Genomic DNA, 16490 nt, shown 5'->3' with positions numbered 1-16490 from the left:
GGTGCAGATCCTGTGCCCTGAGCCCCACCCTTGTTGCCATGCAGAATCGCCCACGGCCTTGAGGATGGGCATGGCTTTGTCGCCGCAGCTGAGTTGGGTCAGATTAAGCAGACCAGGTACACCGTGTTCCTTTCGTGTCCCTGATGCAGTTTCTGGCTCTGTGGCTGCCTTTGGGAAACAATGCTTTGCTGACCCCGGAATGGTACTCGGGCAGAGAGTTGTTGACGCATCAGCAGCGGGCTTTCGCCTGGCAAGGTTTCTAGACCTCATGACCGTTCAAAACACGCCTCTGAATTCCTATCTGGGGCTTTGGCAGAGGGAGGAAGTGTGCAGGTCCTGGCCAGTCTAGATGCCAACATGGGGGAAACCGAGGAAGGGGAGGGCAGGGTGGAGCTTGAGGGTGGGGGCCCTGCACCACCCCAAATTGCAAGAGGGAGGGTACCCTAATCCCTTCCAGCACCCTCTCCCCTCGCCCGAGTTGCAGCCTTCATCCTGCTCAAAAAGGATATTGTAGAGGTGGGAGAAGTTTAGAAAACTGCACGCAAAATTGAAGGGATGGAACGACTCCATGAAGAAAGGTTGCAGCCTTTGGGGCCTTTTAGTTCAGAGAAAAGGCAAGCAGAAACAGAACTCTGGAGGAGGGAGGGAACCCCAAAGGTCATCCAGCTCAACCCCCGCAATGCAGGAATCGCAACTAAAGCATCCTTGACAGATGGCCACCCAACCTTTGCTTGAAAGCCTCCAACCTCATGGATGCTACAGTTGAGATTCCTGCCATGCAGGGGTTGGTCTGGATGACCTTTGAGGTCCCCTCCAACTCTATGTTTCTGCGATGGAGAGTGCGTCGCCTTCCGAGGGAGTCTGTATCACTGTCAAACAGCTTTCAGCTATGAGGAAGAGGATAAAAAATTATGGAGGTAGTGGATAGAGGATGCCTCATAACTCTCTCATAACTCTAGAATTTGTGGGTGCTGGTGGCGCTGTGGGTTCAACCACAGAGCCTAGGACTTGCCGATCAGAAGGTCGGCGGTTCGAATCCCCGCAACAGGGTGAGCTCCCGTTGTTCGGTCCCTGCTCCTGCCAATCTAACAGTTCGAAAGCATGTCAAAGTGCAAGTAGATAAATAGGTACCACTCCAGCGGGAAGGTAAACGGCGTTTCCGTGCGCTGCTCTGGTTCGCTAGAAGCGGCTTAGTCCCGCTGGCCACATGACCCGGAAGCTGTACGCCGACTCCCTCGGCCAATAAAGTGAGATGAGCGCCGCAACCCCAGAGTCGGCCACGACTGGATCTAATGGTCAGGGGTCCCTTTACCTTTAATGAAGCTGAAGGTTAGAAGATTCAGGACAGATTCACTCAGTGCAGAAACTATGGAACTCCCTGCCACATGCAGCTTGGATGGTTTGAAAAAAGGGTGACCTGATCCAGCAGGCTCTCCTTCGGTTCTTTTTTTAATGAAATCATTTTTATTTGATTTTACAAGCATAAAATTATAGTGTTTTACAAGTGAGATTAAAACCCTGCTGTTTTCATCTTCTTGCAACCGTCTCTCAAACAGATTATAAATTTCCTCCATTCTTTTTAAAAGTTTTCATCCTCTTGGTTCCTTCGCTTTCCGGTCAACTTTGCCATCTCTGCACAGTCCATCAGCTCAGCTTGGCATTCCTCCCTCATAGGGAACTCTTTCTTCTTCCCATCCCTGGGCTAGTAGCATCTGTGCGGCTGTTGTCGCGTACATAAAAAGTCTTTTCTGCTCTCCTTTGGGACGTCTGTACCTATAATTCCTAATAGAAAAGCTTCTGGGTTTTTTGTTTTTTTAACAAAAGTTATTTTAAACATTTTTTTTTTACATTTCATTATATATCATCTCCCAGAAAGGGCTCCTCTTAGGTTCTGGTGAGCTCTAAAACGGGCCTTTTGCAGCCGAATAGCAACCCACCAGCCGTGTCGTTATATTTTTCTGCAATTGCAGTTCTTTGTGGCAGCGTTTGATACTTCTCTTCCCTCTCTCCCCCTCTTGTGCCTGGAAAATTGTTGCAGATTTTTAGGCATTTGGGGCAGCTTGTTCCTTAAGTGCAAGACCCGGGGCATGGATCCGTTTGATCTCTCATGACGGGCTTTGTTCCTGCTCTAAAATGTGATTGCACCGGATAGCTGCGCTCTGGTGCTCAAAGAGCAGCAGGGAAGAGTGTCAAATTGTCATCTAGAGGGATGACAATAGTGATCATATCTCTCTTGCACACCCCCGTGAATTGGTGCCCCATTCATTTTGACACTGGGTCTTGCCTTGAAAGGCTTTCGGCCCTCCTCTGTTCTCCCAAGTTTGCAGGCAGCGTATTCTTCTGCGTTAATGAGAGCTAGAAACTTGCTTGGGTTTTTTAACCCAGATGTCAAAAGTTTCCTGGAAGAGTATTCCTAAAGGCTGGCCAAATTTGCTCCTCTCTCCCCTGCAAAGGAGCCTGCCATGTCTGCAAACAAGGAACGCTTGCTGTATTCAGAGTGCCGCAGCGGATGGCTTATTGCTATCAAAGAATACAAAGATTGTGCCTGTTATTTGGGTGGAAGGACTCAAGCTGGCATCATGTAAGAGGCATTTGACAGTGGAACAGACTCCCTTGGAAGGTGGTGGAGGTTTTGAAGCGAAGGTTGGATGGCTCTCTGTCAGGGATGCTTTAGCTGAGATTCCAGCCTTGCAGGGGGTTGGACTAGATGTTAGAAACTAAAGTATATGAACTAGGTGCCAAAGGCTCCTTAAACCAAGGTTATAGTCACCAAAGTGGAATGTCTGGCTATCAACCACTTGCAACCAAGTGAAGTGAACCAACCAAGTGAACCAACCTGGCCCGGGAGCCAGGATTGGTGCCCGACGTCTCCACCATCTGGGGATCATTGAACCCAGGCTGTTTTCACACATTAATGCAGCGTCCCGTGGCATTCTAGCAGTTTTATTTGATCCGCACAATCAGAATGAATTTCAGGAACCAAAATGCCTTTTCCGCGCAGCCTGAGCAGAAGCAGTGCAAAACGCTGGAGCTCATTTTCGTCGCTCATCTTCGCTTGCCCCAACCCTCACAGTTGTGAAGAATATCCCTACGTTATGAATGGTCCGTGTCACCATTAAGAAAAAGTAATTAGGATTGTCCCTGGGAAAAGTGGCTTTTCTTCTTTAATTACTCAAAGTTCAAAGCTCAAGGTTGTCATCTGAACTAGCCAGATATTTAACTGAGAATCAATCACAGTCAGTCCATCATTTGGAAAATAAGACTTTATTTGAGGTTCCCTTGTTGCGAGAAGCCAAGTTACAGGGAACCAGGCAGAGGGCCTTCTCGGTGGTGGCTCCCTCCCTGTGGAACGCCCTCCCACTTAGTGTTCTCCCACTAAGAGAACAACAACTACCAGACTTTTAGAAGACATCTGAAGGCAGCCCTGTTTGGGGAAGCTTTTAACGTTTGATGCATTACAGTATTTTAATATATATATTTTTTGGAAGCCGCCCAGAGTGGCTGGAGAAGCCCAGCCAGATGGGCGGGGTATAAATAAATTATTATTATTATTATTATTATTATTATTATTATTATTATTATTATTATTATTATTTGCCAGGGCCCACTAGAAATCAACACAGGAGCATGGGAAGAACAGTGCAGAGAGCATTTCTGCCATCACTGAGCACCTGTGGCCTGGCAGGGCTTCCAGGCTGGGCTGAGCTGCTGGCTTTTCTCATTTGAGATGCAATCTGGTTGGAGAGCGGGCCAGCGATGCACAGCCAGTTTGTGGAACGTGATCCCGGCAGATTTGTGTGGCTGGCTTCCGTGCGTGAAATGCCGGCCGCTGTGAAACGCAGCCGACACCGTTCGTGTTTTTCATTCAGGCCCTGGAATTGGAGAGGTGGTGTGGGCAGCTGTGTATGTTTGAAGGGCATGGAAGATCATTATGGTCTGTTTGCACAGTGAAGGGCTCAGGGCTTGAATCAAGAAGGTTCTCTCTCTCTTTCTCTATTTTTATTTTTTGTTTGCAAGTGCAGGAACAATTCCCTCCTCCTCCTCCTCCTCCTCCCCCTCCTCTTCCCTGTCTGGCGCCTTATCTCTGGGAGGAATTTACTTTGTCCCAGAGCTGTTTCCCTGCTTCTTTTGTTTTGCAGCCTGGGCAGAAGGGCAGCAGTCCAACTTTGCTGGCATTCACAGCCCCCTTTCTCTGCCCTTCAGCTTCTCTCTCTTTCCCTCGTTTTGATGCCTCGTTGGTCCCAGAGAATAAAGACAGAGACAAAGCAGGTGCTGAGATCTCACTTGCTGGACCAGTTTCCTTCCACTGCCATTTTGCCTAAAAGGCTCCAACCAATTCCGAATGATGCTTTAAAAGTGGGCGAGACACATTCATAGAGGTACGCCCCGCGGAGGACCTTAAGGTCCACAAATGACAATATTTTGGAGGTCCCAAGTTGCAAGGTGGTTAGACTGGTCTCTACTAGGGCCAGGGCCTTTTCAGCACTGGCCCTGACTTGGTGGAACGCTCTGTCACAAGAGACCAGGGCCCTGCGGGACTTGACATCTTTCCGCAGGGCCTGCAAGATGGAGCTGTTCCGCCTGGCCTTTGGTTTGGACTCAGTCTGACCCTTACGTTTCCCTCCCCTTATGGTTTTGATTTATGGGCTACTTTTAAAATGAGGCTGCATTTTAAATTGCATTATAACCTGTATTTTAAATTGTTCCCCCCCCATTATGTTTTTACTGTACTTTTACTGGTGTTAGCCGCCCTGAGCCCGGCTCTGGTCGGGGAGGGCGGGGTATAAATATTTATTATTATTATTAATTATTAGAAGAGGGCTGTCCAGGCCTACTAGCCATTACGGCTCTTCTCTGCCTCCACAGTCAGAAGCAGCGAGGCTTCTGAATGTCTTCTGAAAGGTCGTACACCCACTTCCTATACTGTACTATATTTCCCGACCGGTGCAGAGCCTCCGCAAAAGTGCTCTCTCTGAGAGTCCTGTCCTCCCTACGAGGCTGGGACGCTTTTAAAGGGAGCAAGACAATATTTATTTCACTGGAAACCACAGCAGGGGAGAGTTGCTCTTGTATTTGAATCCTGCTTGCAGGGTTTACCTTAGGGCATCTGGTTTGCCACAGTGAGAACAGAATGCTGGACTAGATGAGCCGCCTTTCCCCTGTTAATGGAGAAATCTGAGGGTTCCCTTGGACAAGGACACCAGCCAGGAATACCAGAGCAAAACAGCAGCCAGTAGGTTTGGTCTTGATTGAAGACTGTTGCAACAAGACTCCCACCTGCCACCAGGTGGAACAAGATGGAAGCCCCAAACAAAAGAGAACCCAACTTTTATTAGCTGCTAATCCCCATGTTATGGGACACGGGTGGCGCTGTGGGTTAAACCATAGAGCCTAGGACTTGCCGATCAGAAGGTCGGCGGTTCGAATCCCCGTGACGAGGTAAGCTCCCGTTGCTCGGTGCCTGCTCCTGCCCACCTAGCAGTTCGAAAGCATGTCAAAGTGCAAGTAGATAAATAGGCTCTGCTCCAGTGGGAAGGTAAACGGTGTTTCCGTGCGCTGCTCTGGTTCGCCAGAAGCGGCTTAGTCATGCTGGCCACATGACCCGGAAGCTGTACACCGGCTCCCTCGGCCAGTAAAGCTAGACGAGTGCCGCAACCCCAGAGATGTCAGCAATTGGACCTAATGGTCAGGAGTCCCTTTACCTTTTAATCCCCATGTTACACCCCCCCGAAACTACATCACTAATACATCACTCATACATCATGAAAGGGGAGGTCTGGTGGCCATAATCTGAGCATCCTGGACCCTGCCCCATGGTTCCTCTTGCCCTCCACCAAACACCCATCAAGTGGAACAAAAGAGATAATTTCATTTCCCTGTTTCCCAGCCAAGTTAATCACACCCTTTTGTCTTCATCTGGGTTTGTTATTTCTGGAAGGGCTACCTGTCTGGCACTCAGGTATCAGGATGCCAGGGATTATCACTCAGGCAGAGGGGCTGCTGAGTAGCTGAGCTCACATGTCTATAGGAATTTCTGAAGTTTTCCCAGTGAGCCAGTACAGAGATACATTTATCAGTGAATTCTTACATTTGGTATTGTGCAGCAGAAGCCCTTTGAACAGATAGGAAGAAACTGTGATGAAGTGTTTTGTGGGGACAAATCACAGAAGTCACAAAAGTGATTGTGCTGATTTTGGTAGTGGGCTGCATGTGCATGATATCTGCTGGAGGGGCAACCCCCCCAACCTATACATAAATTCCTGCAATGGCCTTGATCCAGCAGTCTCTTCAAACATGTGTCTTCAAACACAGTATACGGTGTGGATGTGCCGAGTTTTTGCAGGGTCCCCCTTGTCGTTTCTTGTCTAGAGAGAAAACTGTGTTTGTCGCTGAAAAGAGGTAATGCACTGACCCTGGTCCATTGAGCCCAGAATTGTTGGCGGGCCTCCTGGGCCGAGTCGGCCACGTCTTTCCCATCCCCTGCTGCTACCCGATCCCTTTAACTGGAGCTGCTGGGGGGGTGTTGAACCCGAGGCCTTCTGCATGCCAAGCACCTGCCCTGCCGCTGAGCAGGTGGAAGGCGAGGAGGGTGGGAGAGAGATGCTCTTTGCCGGCTACACGTTCCCAGGTGTCTGTGCCAGGGCCTGAGACAGGGACCTCTTGCATCCCTGAGCAGCTGCTTTGCCATTGAGCTGTGGGTCTGAGCAACATGATGCCTCTTCTGCTCCATTCCCACGCCATCGAGCTCTGGGGAGGGCAAGGGCGGCTTGGGATACACTGGCTACTTGTTGCAAGAATCCAAAGCACACAGCCTCTTGCTGCCCCGGGCGTCACTCCTGTGTGGGGCAGCCCCCTGGCACTCAAGGATAAAATGGTACCTTTCGAATGTGCATTTTACTCCCTGCCCCATGATGGGGAGTTGGTTTCCTGCTGCTGCGAGTTCCCCAGGGCCGGATTGAGGTTGGATGAGGCCCTAAGCTACAGAAGAGGGACGCGGGTCAGTGGCGTAGCGTGGGGGGTGCAGGGGGGTGCCGGCCGCACCGGGGGCAACATCTGGGGGTTAGGGTTAGGGGGCGCAAATCCACGGGTTAGGGGACACAAATTACTTGCCTTGCCCCGGGTGCTGACAACCCACGCTACGCCACTGACGCAGGTGGCACTGTGGGTTAAACCACGGAGCCTAGGGCTTGCTGATCAGAATGTCGGTGGTTCGAATGCCCATGACGGGGTGAGCTTCCGTTGCTCGGTCCCTGCTCCTGCCAACCTAGCAGTTCGAAAGCACGTCAAAGTGCAAGTAGATAAATAGGTACCACTCCAGTGGGAAGGTAAACGACGTTTCCGTGTGCTGCTCTGGTTCGCCAGAAGCGGCTTTGTCATGCTGGCCACAGGACCTGGAAGCTGTACGCTGGCTCCCTCGGCCAGTAAAGCGAGATGAGCGCCGCAACCCCAGAGTTGGCCACGACTGGACCTAATGGTCAGGGGTCCCTTTACCTTTAAGCTACTGAAGGTAATGGGGCTTTTTATATGGGATATTTTCGGGAGCAGGCTAGCACGCGGGGCCCATGACTTACGGTACATCAGAGGAGCCTACACAACACAAAACACTGTTGCTGTATTTTACTTGTTTTTTATGTTGTATTTTGGAAATGTACATCCAGGTTTTTTCCTTTCTAATAATAATTTGTTATTTATACCCCGCCCATCTGGCTGGGTTTCCCCAGCCACTCTGGGCGGCTTCCAACAGAACACTAAAATACAATAACCTATTAAACATTAAAAGCTTCCCTAAACAGGGCTGCCTTCAGATGTCTTCTAAAAGTCTGGCAGTTGTTCTCTTTCACATCTGGTGGGAGGGCATTCCACAGGGCGGGCGCCACCACCGAGAAGGCCCTCTGCCTGGTTCCCTGTAACTTGGCTTCTCGCAGCGAGGGAACCGCCAGAAGGCCCTCGGCGCTGGACCTCAGTGTCCGGGCAGAACGATGGGGGTGGAGACGCTCCTTCAGGTATACTTTAAATCTTGGGGGGGGGCCTCCAAGAGAGTGGGGCCCCAGCTATAGCTTGTTTTGCTTATACGCAAATCCGGCACTTTCTGTCCTGAATCTTCCAACATTCAGCTTCTTTCGATGATTGCGAGTTCTAGTGTTCGGAGCAAGAGCAGCGTTGGATTTTGGGTGGTGTTTGCCTGTACAGTTATACCTCGGGTTGAAGTAGCTTCGGGATAAGTATTTTCTGGTTGCGCTCCGAGGCGACCCGGAAGTAGCGGAGCGCGTTACTTCCGGGTTCCGTCGCTCGCGCATGCGCAGACGGTCAAAATGATGTCACACGCATGTGCAGAAGCGGTGAATCGCGACCCACGCATGCGCAGACGCTGGTTGCAATCGCTTCTGGGTGCGAATGGGGCTCCAGAATGGATCCCCTTTGCATCCAGAGGTACCACTGTACCGACACCTAGCCAAGGGGGTTCAAAATCAAGAAGATCCACAATTGAGAAGATCGGGTTGGGGGCTCCAAATGTTGGCTTCGCTCAGGGCACCGTGTTGCCAAAGATTACCAAAGTCTGCTGAGGTTCCCCTCCTGTCTATTCTCTCTTTGCCAGCCCCCCTCCAGCCTGCCATCATCGGGGATTTTTTTGCTCAAACCCTGGGTGGTTTGGGTTGGCTTTTTCCCGAACGTTTCCCAGCACTTCTCCCCCCCTTTCCTCTCCTGGTGGGGATCCATCTGCCAGTCTTGCTGAAGGCACAGGCACAAAATCTCCGAGGGAGGGAGGCTCAGCCTGTTCCTTTCCTCCCCCCATTATGCCTGCTGATTCAGAGGGCACACGCAGCCAGCTTGCCAATCTCCCCCCTCGTTCTATTTCTCCGTGAGAGCTGCCTGCCCGCCCCGCTTGCCTTGGATGGCAGTGCCATCTGTTACGCAACTCTTCCTCCCAATGGGCACAAGGGAGGGAGTTTCCAGAAAGCGGGACCTTGGCACAATGAAGCCCCCATTTCCGCACCCCCCTGGATTCCAGAAGCTCCAGGCCATGGAGACGAGGGCGGCTGGCCAAGAAACTTCTCTGTGTGTTTCTCCCTTCAGACACTCTGTACTCAGAGCATGTTCACCTCTGTTTTGTGGCTCTTGGCTGGCTTCTGTTTGGAGGGTCTTGCAGCTGGTCTCTAGGGCAGCAGGGGGACGGGGAGAACGATGCAAAACTCCAGCCGCTTCCAAGAGCCGCAGGTGGAGCGTTTTTCAGCCGTCATCTCCTCTGCGGCCAAGTTCCCTGTTTGTTTTTCAATGGCTGGACTAGATAAGGCACAGAATGCACACGGCCAGAGCGCCAGCTGTTCAGAGAGCATGACGGCAGCCTCTGCAATGAAGGCAATCTCTAAAATTGGTTTGTTGCTTTTAATACTTATTTTGCTTTTAATACTTATTTTGTGGGTTTTTCTTAAATGTTTTGAACCGTCCTGAGATCTGCAAATCAAGGGCGGTATGCAAATGTAATAATTAAAGATGAAAAAGGAGGCAGTGGACATGCGATGAAGCTGAATGTTGGAACATTCAGGACAGAGAAAGTGAGTGTCTGGAGGCAGTTGGAGGATGGATGGCGGCTAACAGATTGAGGTTGAATCCTGACAAGACAGAAGTACTGTTTTGGGGGGACAGGAGGCGGGCAGGTGTGGGGGACTCCCTGGTCCTGAATGGGGTAACTGTGTCCCTGAAGGACCAGGTGCGCAGCCTGGGAGTCATTCTGGACTCATAGCTGTCCATGGAGGCGCAGGTCAGTTCTGTGTCCAGGGCAGCTGTCTACCAGCTCCATCTGGTATGCAGGATGAGACCCTACCTGCCCGAGACTGTCTCGCCAGAGTGGTGCATGCTCTGGTTATCTCTCGCTTGGACTACTGCAATGTGCTCTACGTGGGGCTACCTTTGAAGATGAACTGGAAACTGCAACTAATCCAGAATGCGGCAGCCAGACTGGTGACTGGGAGCGGCTGCCGGGACCACATAACACCGGTCTTGAAAGACCTACATTGGCTCCCAGTACGTTTCCGAGCACAGTTCAAAGTGTTGGGGCTGACCTTTAAAGCCCTAAGCAGCCTTGGCCCAGTAGACTTGAAGGAGCGTCTCCACCTCCATCGTTCTGCCCAGACACTGAGGTCCAGCACTGAGGGTCTTCCGGTGGTTCCCTCACTGCGAGAAGCCAAGTTACAGGGAACCAGGCAGAGGGCCTTCTCGGTAGTGGCGCCCGTCCTGCGGAACGCCCTCCCACCAGATGTCAAAGAGAACAACTACCAGACTTTTAGAAGATATCTGAAGGCAGCCCTCTTTAGGGAAGCTTTTAATGTTTGATGCATTACTTTATTTTAATATTGTGTTGGAAGCCGCTCAGAGTGCCTGGGGAAACCCAGCCAAATTATTATTATTATTATTATTTAAAAGGAAGGACTTCTCCACACAGTGCAGAGTTAAACTGTGGAACTCCCTGCCACAGTGATGGCCACCAACTTGGATGGCTTTGAAAGAAGATTGGACCAATTCATTGAGGAACAGATGGTTGTCAATGGCTCCTAGCCGGGATGGTTCTGCTCTGCCTCCAAAGTTAAAGGCAGCAATGCTTCTGGATCCCAGTTGCTGGAAACTGCAGGAGGGGAGAGTTGCTCCTGAGTTCGAATCCCACTTGCAGGTTTCCCTTTGGGGCATCTGGTTGGCTGCTGTGAGAACAGGATGCTGGGCTAGATGGGCCATGGGTGGGCTCTCCTTGTGTTCTCATCAAACTCACCTTTCAAGTATTCAATTAAAAGTGGCTTATACAGTGAAATTCAGCCACGGCAAATCCAAAGCAAGATCAAACATGGAAACAGAATGCTAATAAACTTTTGGTAATAAACTTTTTGTAAAAGCAACAACCACAACCCAGCAGTTACAATTTCAGTAATGCAATGACTGAGAGGACACAGGGTTGGTTTCCAGCAGCAAGGAGTTCCGCCGCCTCCCATAGCTTCCTTGTGCTTTTTTGGCAGGAGAGGGACGCTTCAACATCTCGGCACTTCGAGGTGCCCCTCCTGTCCACCCTTGGAGTATCTGAACCCTTTAAAAATAATAATAATAATTTTTATTGAATTTTACCACCACCACAATCATTATTTCAAAAACAAAATACATTATAAATCCTCAACACGCCCCCCCCCCCCCGGTGATTTCCCTCAACTTCATTTTCTGGGTTTCTTGCCATATTATCTTTCCCTGCTTATTGGTTATTTTTCATTCTTTTTTTTTTAAAAAGAAAAATAATTATTATTCTCTTATCATTTTAAAACCCTGTTTCTATTTCTGCATTTGTTTTGTTAATTGCAAGTGTTTAGTCAAACCCTGTGAGCAGGGCTTTGCAGAGCCAGGCAGAGGCCCGGGCAAGGTTGATAATGTGCTCCCCCCTTTTTTTTTACCCTGGGGATAACTGAAGTCTTTTAAATAAGTAAGTATATAAATAATTTCCCCAAAAGTTATGCTGACAAATAATTTTATTTCAAGGCTTGAACCGTATCTGCATATAAAGGCAAAATGGAAAATATAGATAAATATGCTGAGTGAGTCCATTTTTTTACATTGCTTCTGTAAATAGAACAGAAATGGTTCCCAGTCCTTCTTGAAATCTCTGTTGTCTTTCTCTCAAAGTCTTTCTGTTAGTTTTGCCATTTCAGCGTATTCCACCTGCTTTCCTTGCCATTCTTCTTCAGTTTCAATACTTTTGCATCTTTGTGCTAGCAATATCCTAACCGCAGTTGTAGCATACAGTGGTACCTCTGGTTGCGAACGGGATCCGTTCCGGAGGCCCATTTGCAACATAAAAAGAGTGCAAGAAGAAATTTAAAGACTATTTACAGAAATATTGCAAAATTAATGAATGTTAGAATGATGTCGGATGGAAATTAAGTGGTTTCCAGCTGTAATGCTTTAAGAGAATATGAAAAAAAAAAGAAGACTCAGAAATAGGTTAAAATTTATTAATTAGGATTTGCTGAACTAATAATTTGAACTGGAATACAAAAAAGGGAGGTATGAGGAGGTCTGGGAAATAAGGTAATGAAAAATAAGTAATGGAAACTTTATGTGTTTTTTAAAAAAATTATTTTTATTTTTGTATTTTTGTTATTATTTTTGATTTTTTACTTTTTGATTTTTATTGTATTATTATTGAAAACCTTAATAAATATTCTTGGGGGGGAAAAAGAGTGCAACCCGCAGTGGCACGTCTGCACATGCGCGGGTTGCGATTCGCCACTTCTGCGCATGCGTGTGATGTCATGTCATTTTGCACTTCTGCGCGAGTGACGAAACCCGGAAGTAACCCTTTCTGGTACAGTGGTGTCCCGCAAGACGAATGCCTCGCTAAACGAAAAACCTGCAAGACGAAAGGGTTTTCCGACTTTTAGCGGCTTCGCAAGACGAATTTCCCTATGGGCTTGCTTCACAAGACGAAAGCCCATAGGGAAATCTCTGGGGACCGCGGGGAAGCGCAGCGCGCCTTCTCCTCTGTTCCCGGACCTGTCCTGAAGGCTTGCGGTGGGAGGAAGGTTTTCCTCCCCACCGCCAACATTCAGAAGGCTGTTCTGAAGGCTGGCGGTGGGAAGAAAAGCCCTTCTCCCCCGCCAGCCTTCAGAAGAGTTCCCCGCAGGGCTCCCCAAGCTGCGGATAGCAGCCTGCTGCCCCTATCCGCAGCTTGGAGAGCCCTGCGGGGAAGTCCTGCAGGGCTCCCCAAGCTGCGAATGTCTGCCCCGCACAAGGGGCGCTCTTCTTCAGAGCGCCCCTCATATGGGGCAGCAGGCTGCTATCCGCAGCTTGGAGAGCCCTGCGGGGAAGTCCTGCAGGGCTCCCCAAGCTGCAGGTGTCTGCCCCGCGCGAGGGGCGCTCTGCTTCAGAGTGCCCCGTGCGCCGGGCAGCAGGCTGCTATCCGCAGCCTAGGCAGCCCTGCGGGAACTCTTCTGAAGGCTGGCGGCGGGAGAAGGGCTTTTCTTCCCACCGCCAGCCTTCAGAAGGCTGTTCTGAAGGCTGGCGGTGGGGAGAAAAGTCCTTCTCCCCCGTCAGCCTTCAGAGGAGGTCCGGGGACAGACCTGGTCTGAAGGCGGTCTCCCTAGGAACGCATTAATTGATTTTCAATACATTCCTATGGGAAACCGTGCTTCGCAAGACGAAAAACTCGCAAGAAGAAAAAACTTGCGGAACGAATTAATTTTGTCTTGCGAGGCACCACTGTACTTCTGGGACGCGGCGGGACATGACCTGAAAGAACGTAACATGAGGTGTGACTGTACATGAACAGTTCAGTACCTGAACCCTTCCCGCTGTCTGATGTGGCCCTCCTGTCTTCCTGACGACTTTCCTTATCTTTTCAGAACCTGGTTTTGTTTCTGCGGAGAAGATGATGCTTTCTGGATGGCTCCCTCTGCTGGGGCTCCTCTTTTTCTGGGATGGCGGACACTGCCTTGTTCCTCCTGAAGAGCTGAAACGTAAGTAAGCAACGGTGGAGAGGCTGGCACTTCTATATGTCTGCATTCGTCTTAAATGAAGGACCAGGTGCACAGCCTGGGAGTCATTTTGGACTCACAGCTGTCCACGGAGACGCAGGTCAATTGTGTGTCCAGGGCAGCTGTCTACCAGCTCCATCTGGTACACAGGATGAGACCCTTCCTGCCTGCAGACTGCCTCGCCAGAGTGGTGCATGCTCTGGTTATCTCCCGCTTGGACTACTGCCATGTGCTCTACGTGGGGCTACCTTTGAAGGTGACCCGGAAACTACAACTAATCCAGAATGCGGCAGCTAGACTGGTGACTGGGAGCAGCCGCCGAGACCATATAACACCGGTCTTGAAAGACCTACACTGGCTCCCAGTCTGTTTCTGGTGGTTCCTTCCCTGCGAGAAGCCAAGTTACAGGGAACCATGCAGAGGGCCTTCTCAGTGGTGGCACCCACCCTGTGGAACGCCCTCCCAACAGATGCAGCCCTGTTTAGGGAAGCTTTTAATGTTTAACCGACTAAGGTAGAAGGTAAAGGGACCCCTGACCATTAGATCCAGTTGTGGCCGACTCTGGGGTTGCGGCGCTCATCTCGCTTTACTGGCTGAGGGAGCTGGCGTACAGCTTCCAGGTCATGTGGCCAGCATGACTAAGCCACTTCTGGCAAATCAGAGCAGCGCACAGAAACGCCATTTACCTTCCCACCGAAGCGGTACTTATTTATCTACTTGCACTTTGACATGCTTTCGAACTGCTAGGTGGGCAGGAGCAGGGACCAAGCAATAGGAGCTCACCCGTTGCGGGGATTCAAACCGCTGACCTTCTGATCGGCAAGTCCTAGGCTCTGTGGTTTAACCCACAGCTCCACCCGTGTCCCTGTTTAATAGACTACTGTATTTTAATACTTTGTTGGAAGCCGCCCAGAGTGGCTGGGGAAACCCAACCAGATGGGTGGGGTATAAATAATAAAAAATTATTATTATTATTATTATTATTAATAATAATAATGCACAGTGGTACCTCTGCTTGCGAACGGGATCTGTTCCAGAGGCCCGTTCGCAACATGAAAGGAAAGCAACCCGCGTCTGTGCGTCTGCACATGCGCGGGTCACAATTCACCGCTTCTGCGCATGACGTCATTTTGTGGGTCTGCGCATGCGGGACGCAACCTGAAAAAACGTAACATGAAGCAAACGTAACAATAGGTATGACTGTGCTGGAAGTGCTTCTCATTCCATTGCAGTCGAAGGAGCCCCGGGCTGGAAAACGCTTTTGCATTTGAGTCACAAATCAATCAGGTTTGCTAAAAAAACAAAACTTTGCACTTTTTATTTTTGGACAAGGGTAGGGGGCAGGGAGAGAGGATGTGTTGGAACTGCGGCTTGATCAGACCTGTCCTGTGGCATCCATAATAGATGCCCAGAGTCTTAAAAAAAAGGGATAAAAAGAAATGTTCTTGCCAATTTTAGGCTCCAAGGGCATAATTTCAACACCTGCACCATGAAGTCATTTCCCAGAACTGTGACTCAGGGGCTCGTGGGGGGAATCATTTCTGCCTGGCGAGTTCGCAGTGTTTTGCTAGGGTTGCCAAACTGCCAGGGTTGCGGTCAAGGGTTCAGGGCGGAGGCTGCTGTTTCTGTATGTGTGTAGATGATTTGGGAATGATTGTTTGCACTTGAAAAGCCCCAGACAGGATGCAAAAAGAAGGGCAGGAAAAGGCAGGAATAATTCACTAGTCAGTGGCTATTCCCCACTTCTCCCAAGTTCTGGGATGCATGGTATGTTTATAAATTGCATGAATGAGCTGCTTGATTGTAAAAAAAGAAAAAATTACAAACAGGGATAAAACAATAAAATTAACAATGAGACTAATAATAATAATTTCTGCATTTGTTTTGTTGATTGCAAGTGTTTCATCAAACCCTGCACGGGAGTCGATTTCTTTACATTGATTCTGTAAATATAACATAATAATAATAATAATAATAATAATAATAATAATAATAATAATAATTTATTTATACTCCGCCCTTCTGGGTTCAGAAAACCAGGCTTAGGGCTGCTAACAACAAATTTAAAAACACTTAGTTATAAAAGCAGCATAAAATACAATATAGAAACATGAATAAAAATAAAATTCAAAAATCGATTTAGGGAAAATAAGCATTAGATAATCTCCAGAGCTAGCTGGCTGAATTGGTCCTACTTGGGCCAGCGAGGAGACCAGGGGAGAATTAGCTGCGGGGTCCCAGAGTGGGTGATCTTCATAAAAAGGCGAGGGGAAGGGAAGGGAAGGGAAGGGAAGGGAAGGGAAGGGAAATAAAAGATCAGGCTGAATTAAAATTAAAGGCCAGGCGGAATAGCTGTGTCTTACAGGCCCGGTGGAAGGAGGTTAAATCCTGCAGGCCCTGGTCTCCTGGGACAGAGCATTCCACCAGGTCGGAGCCATCACTGAGAAGGCCCTGGCCCTGGTGGAGGATAGCCTGACTTCCTTAGGGCCCGGGACCTCTAAACTATGATTATTCATGGACCTTAAGGTCCTCTGCGGGGCAGACCAGGAGAGGTGGTCCTGTAAGTACGAGGGCCCTAAGTCACAAGGGGCTTTAAAGGTCAAAACCAGCACCTTGAACCTGACCCGATACAAAAAAATGACAAAGCAAGTAAAAATAAAAACAAGAAAAATGAACAATAACGTAAAACGTTTGGAAAGTTTAAACAGGGCTTTAAAAGAGGATGAGACAAACTCATGGGAGAGAGGGTCATTGATAGCTACTAGCCACAAAAGCTATGCTTTGCCTCAATGGCCAGAGGCAGCAGTGCTTCTGAATAGCAGGAGGGGAGAGGGGTCTTGTGTTCGAATCCTGCTTGCAGGTTTACCAAAAGGCCATTGGGGTGGCCACTGTGAGAACAGGATGCTGGACCGGATGGGCCGCTTTCCTGATCCAGCAAGGCTCTTCTTCTGAAAGCCATTATGGCGTGGTGGTCAGGAGCTGGGA

The 16490-nt window shown here is 49.3% G+C and overlaps 1 protein-coding gene across 2 annotated transcripts in view; it reads left to right on the top strand.

The window, feature by feature from the left end:
- CLU (clusterin) overlaps positions 1-16490 on the top strand; it is a 32819-nt gene that overhangs the window by 1053 nt on the left and 15276 nt on the right. For both annotated transcript variants that reach the window (XM_083733506.1, XM_083733507.1), the window contains exon 2: positions 13374-13487. In XM_083733506.1, coding sequence (XP_083589632.1) covers positions 13374-13487 — 114 coding nt within the window. The remainder of the gene's footprint in view (positions 1-13373; positions 13488-16490) is intronic.

Source organism: Podarcis gaigeae, assembly GCF_964106915.1.
Source record: "Podarcis gaigeae genome assembly, chromosome: 3".
NCBI classification, from domain to species: Eukaryota; Metazoa; Chordata; class Lepidosauria; order Squamata; family Lacertidae; genus Podarcis; species Podarcis gaigeae.
The sequence above is the reverse complement of the archived record's forward strand: the minus strand, read 5'-3'. Positions and strand labels throughout refer to the sequence as shown.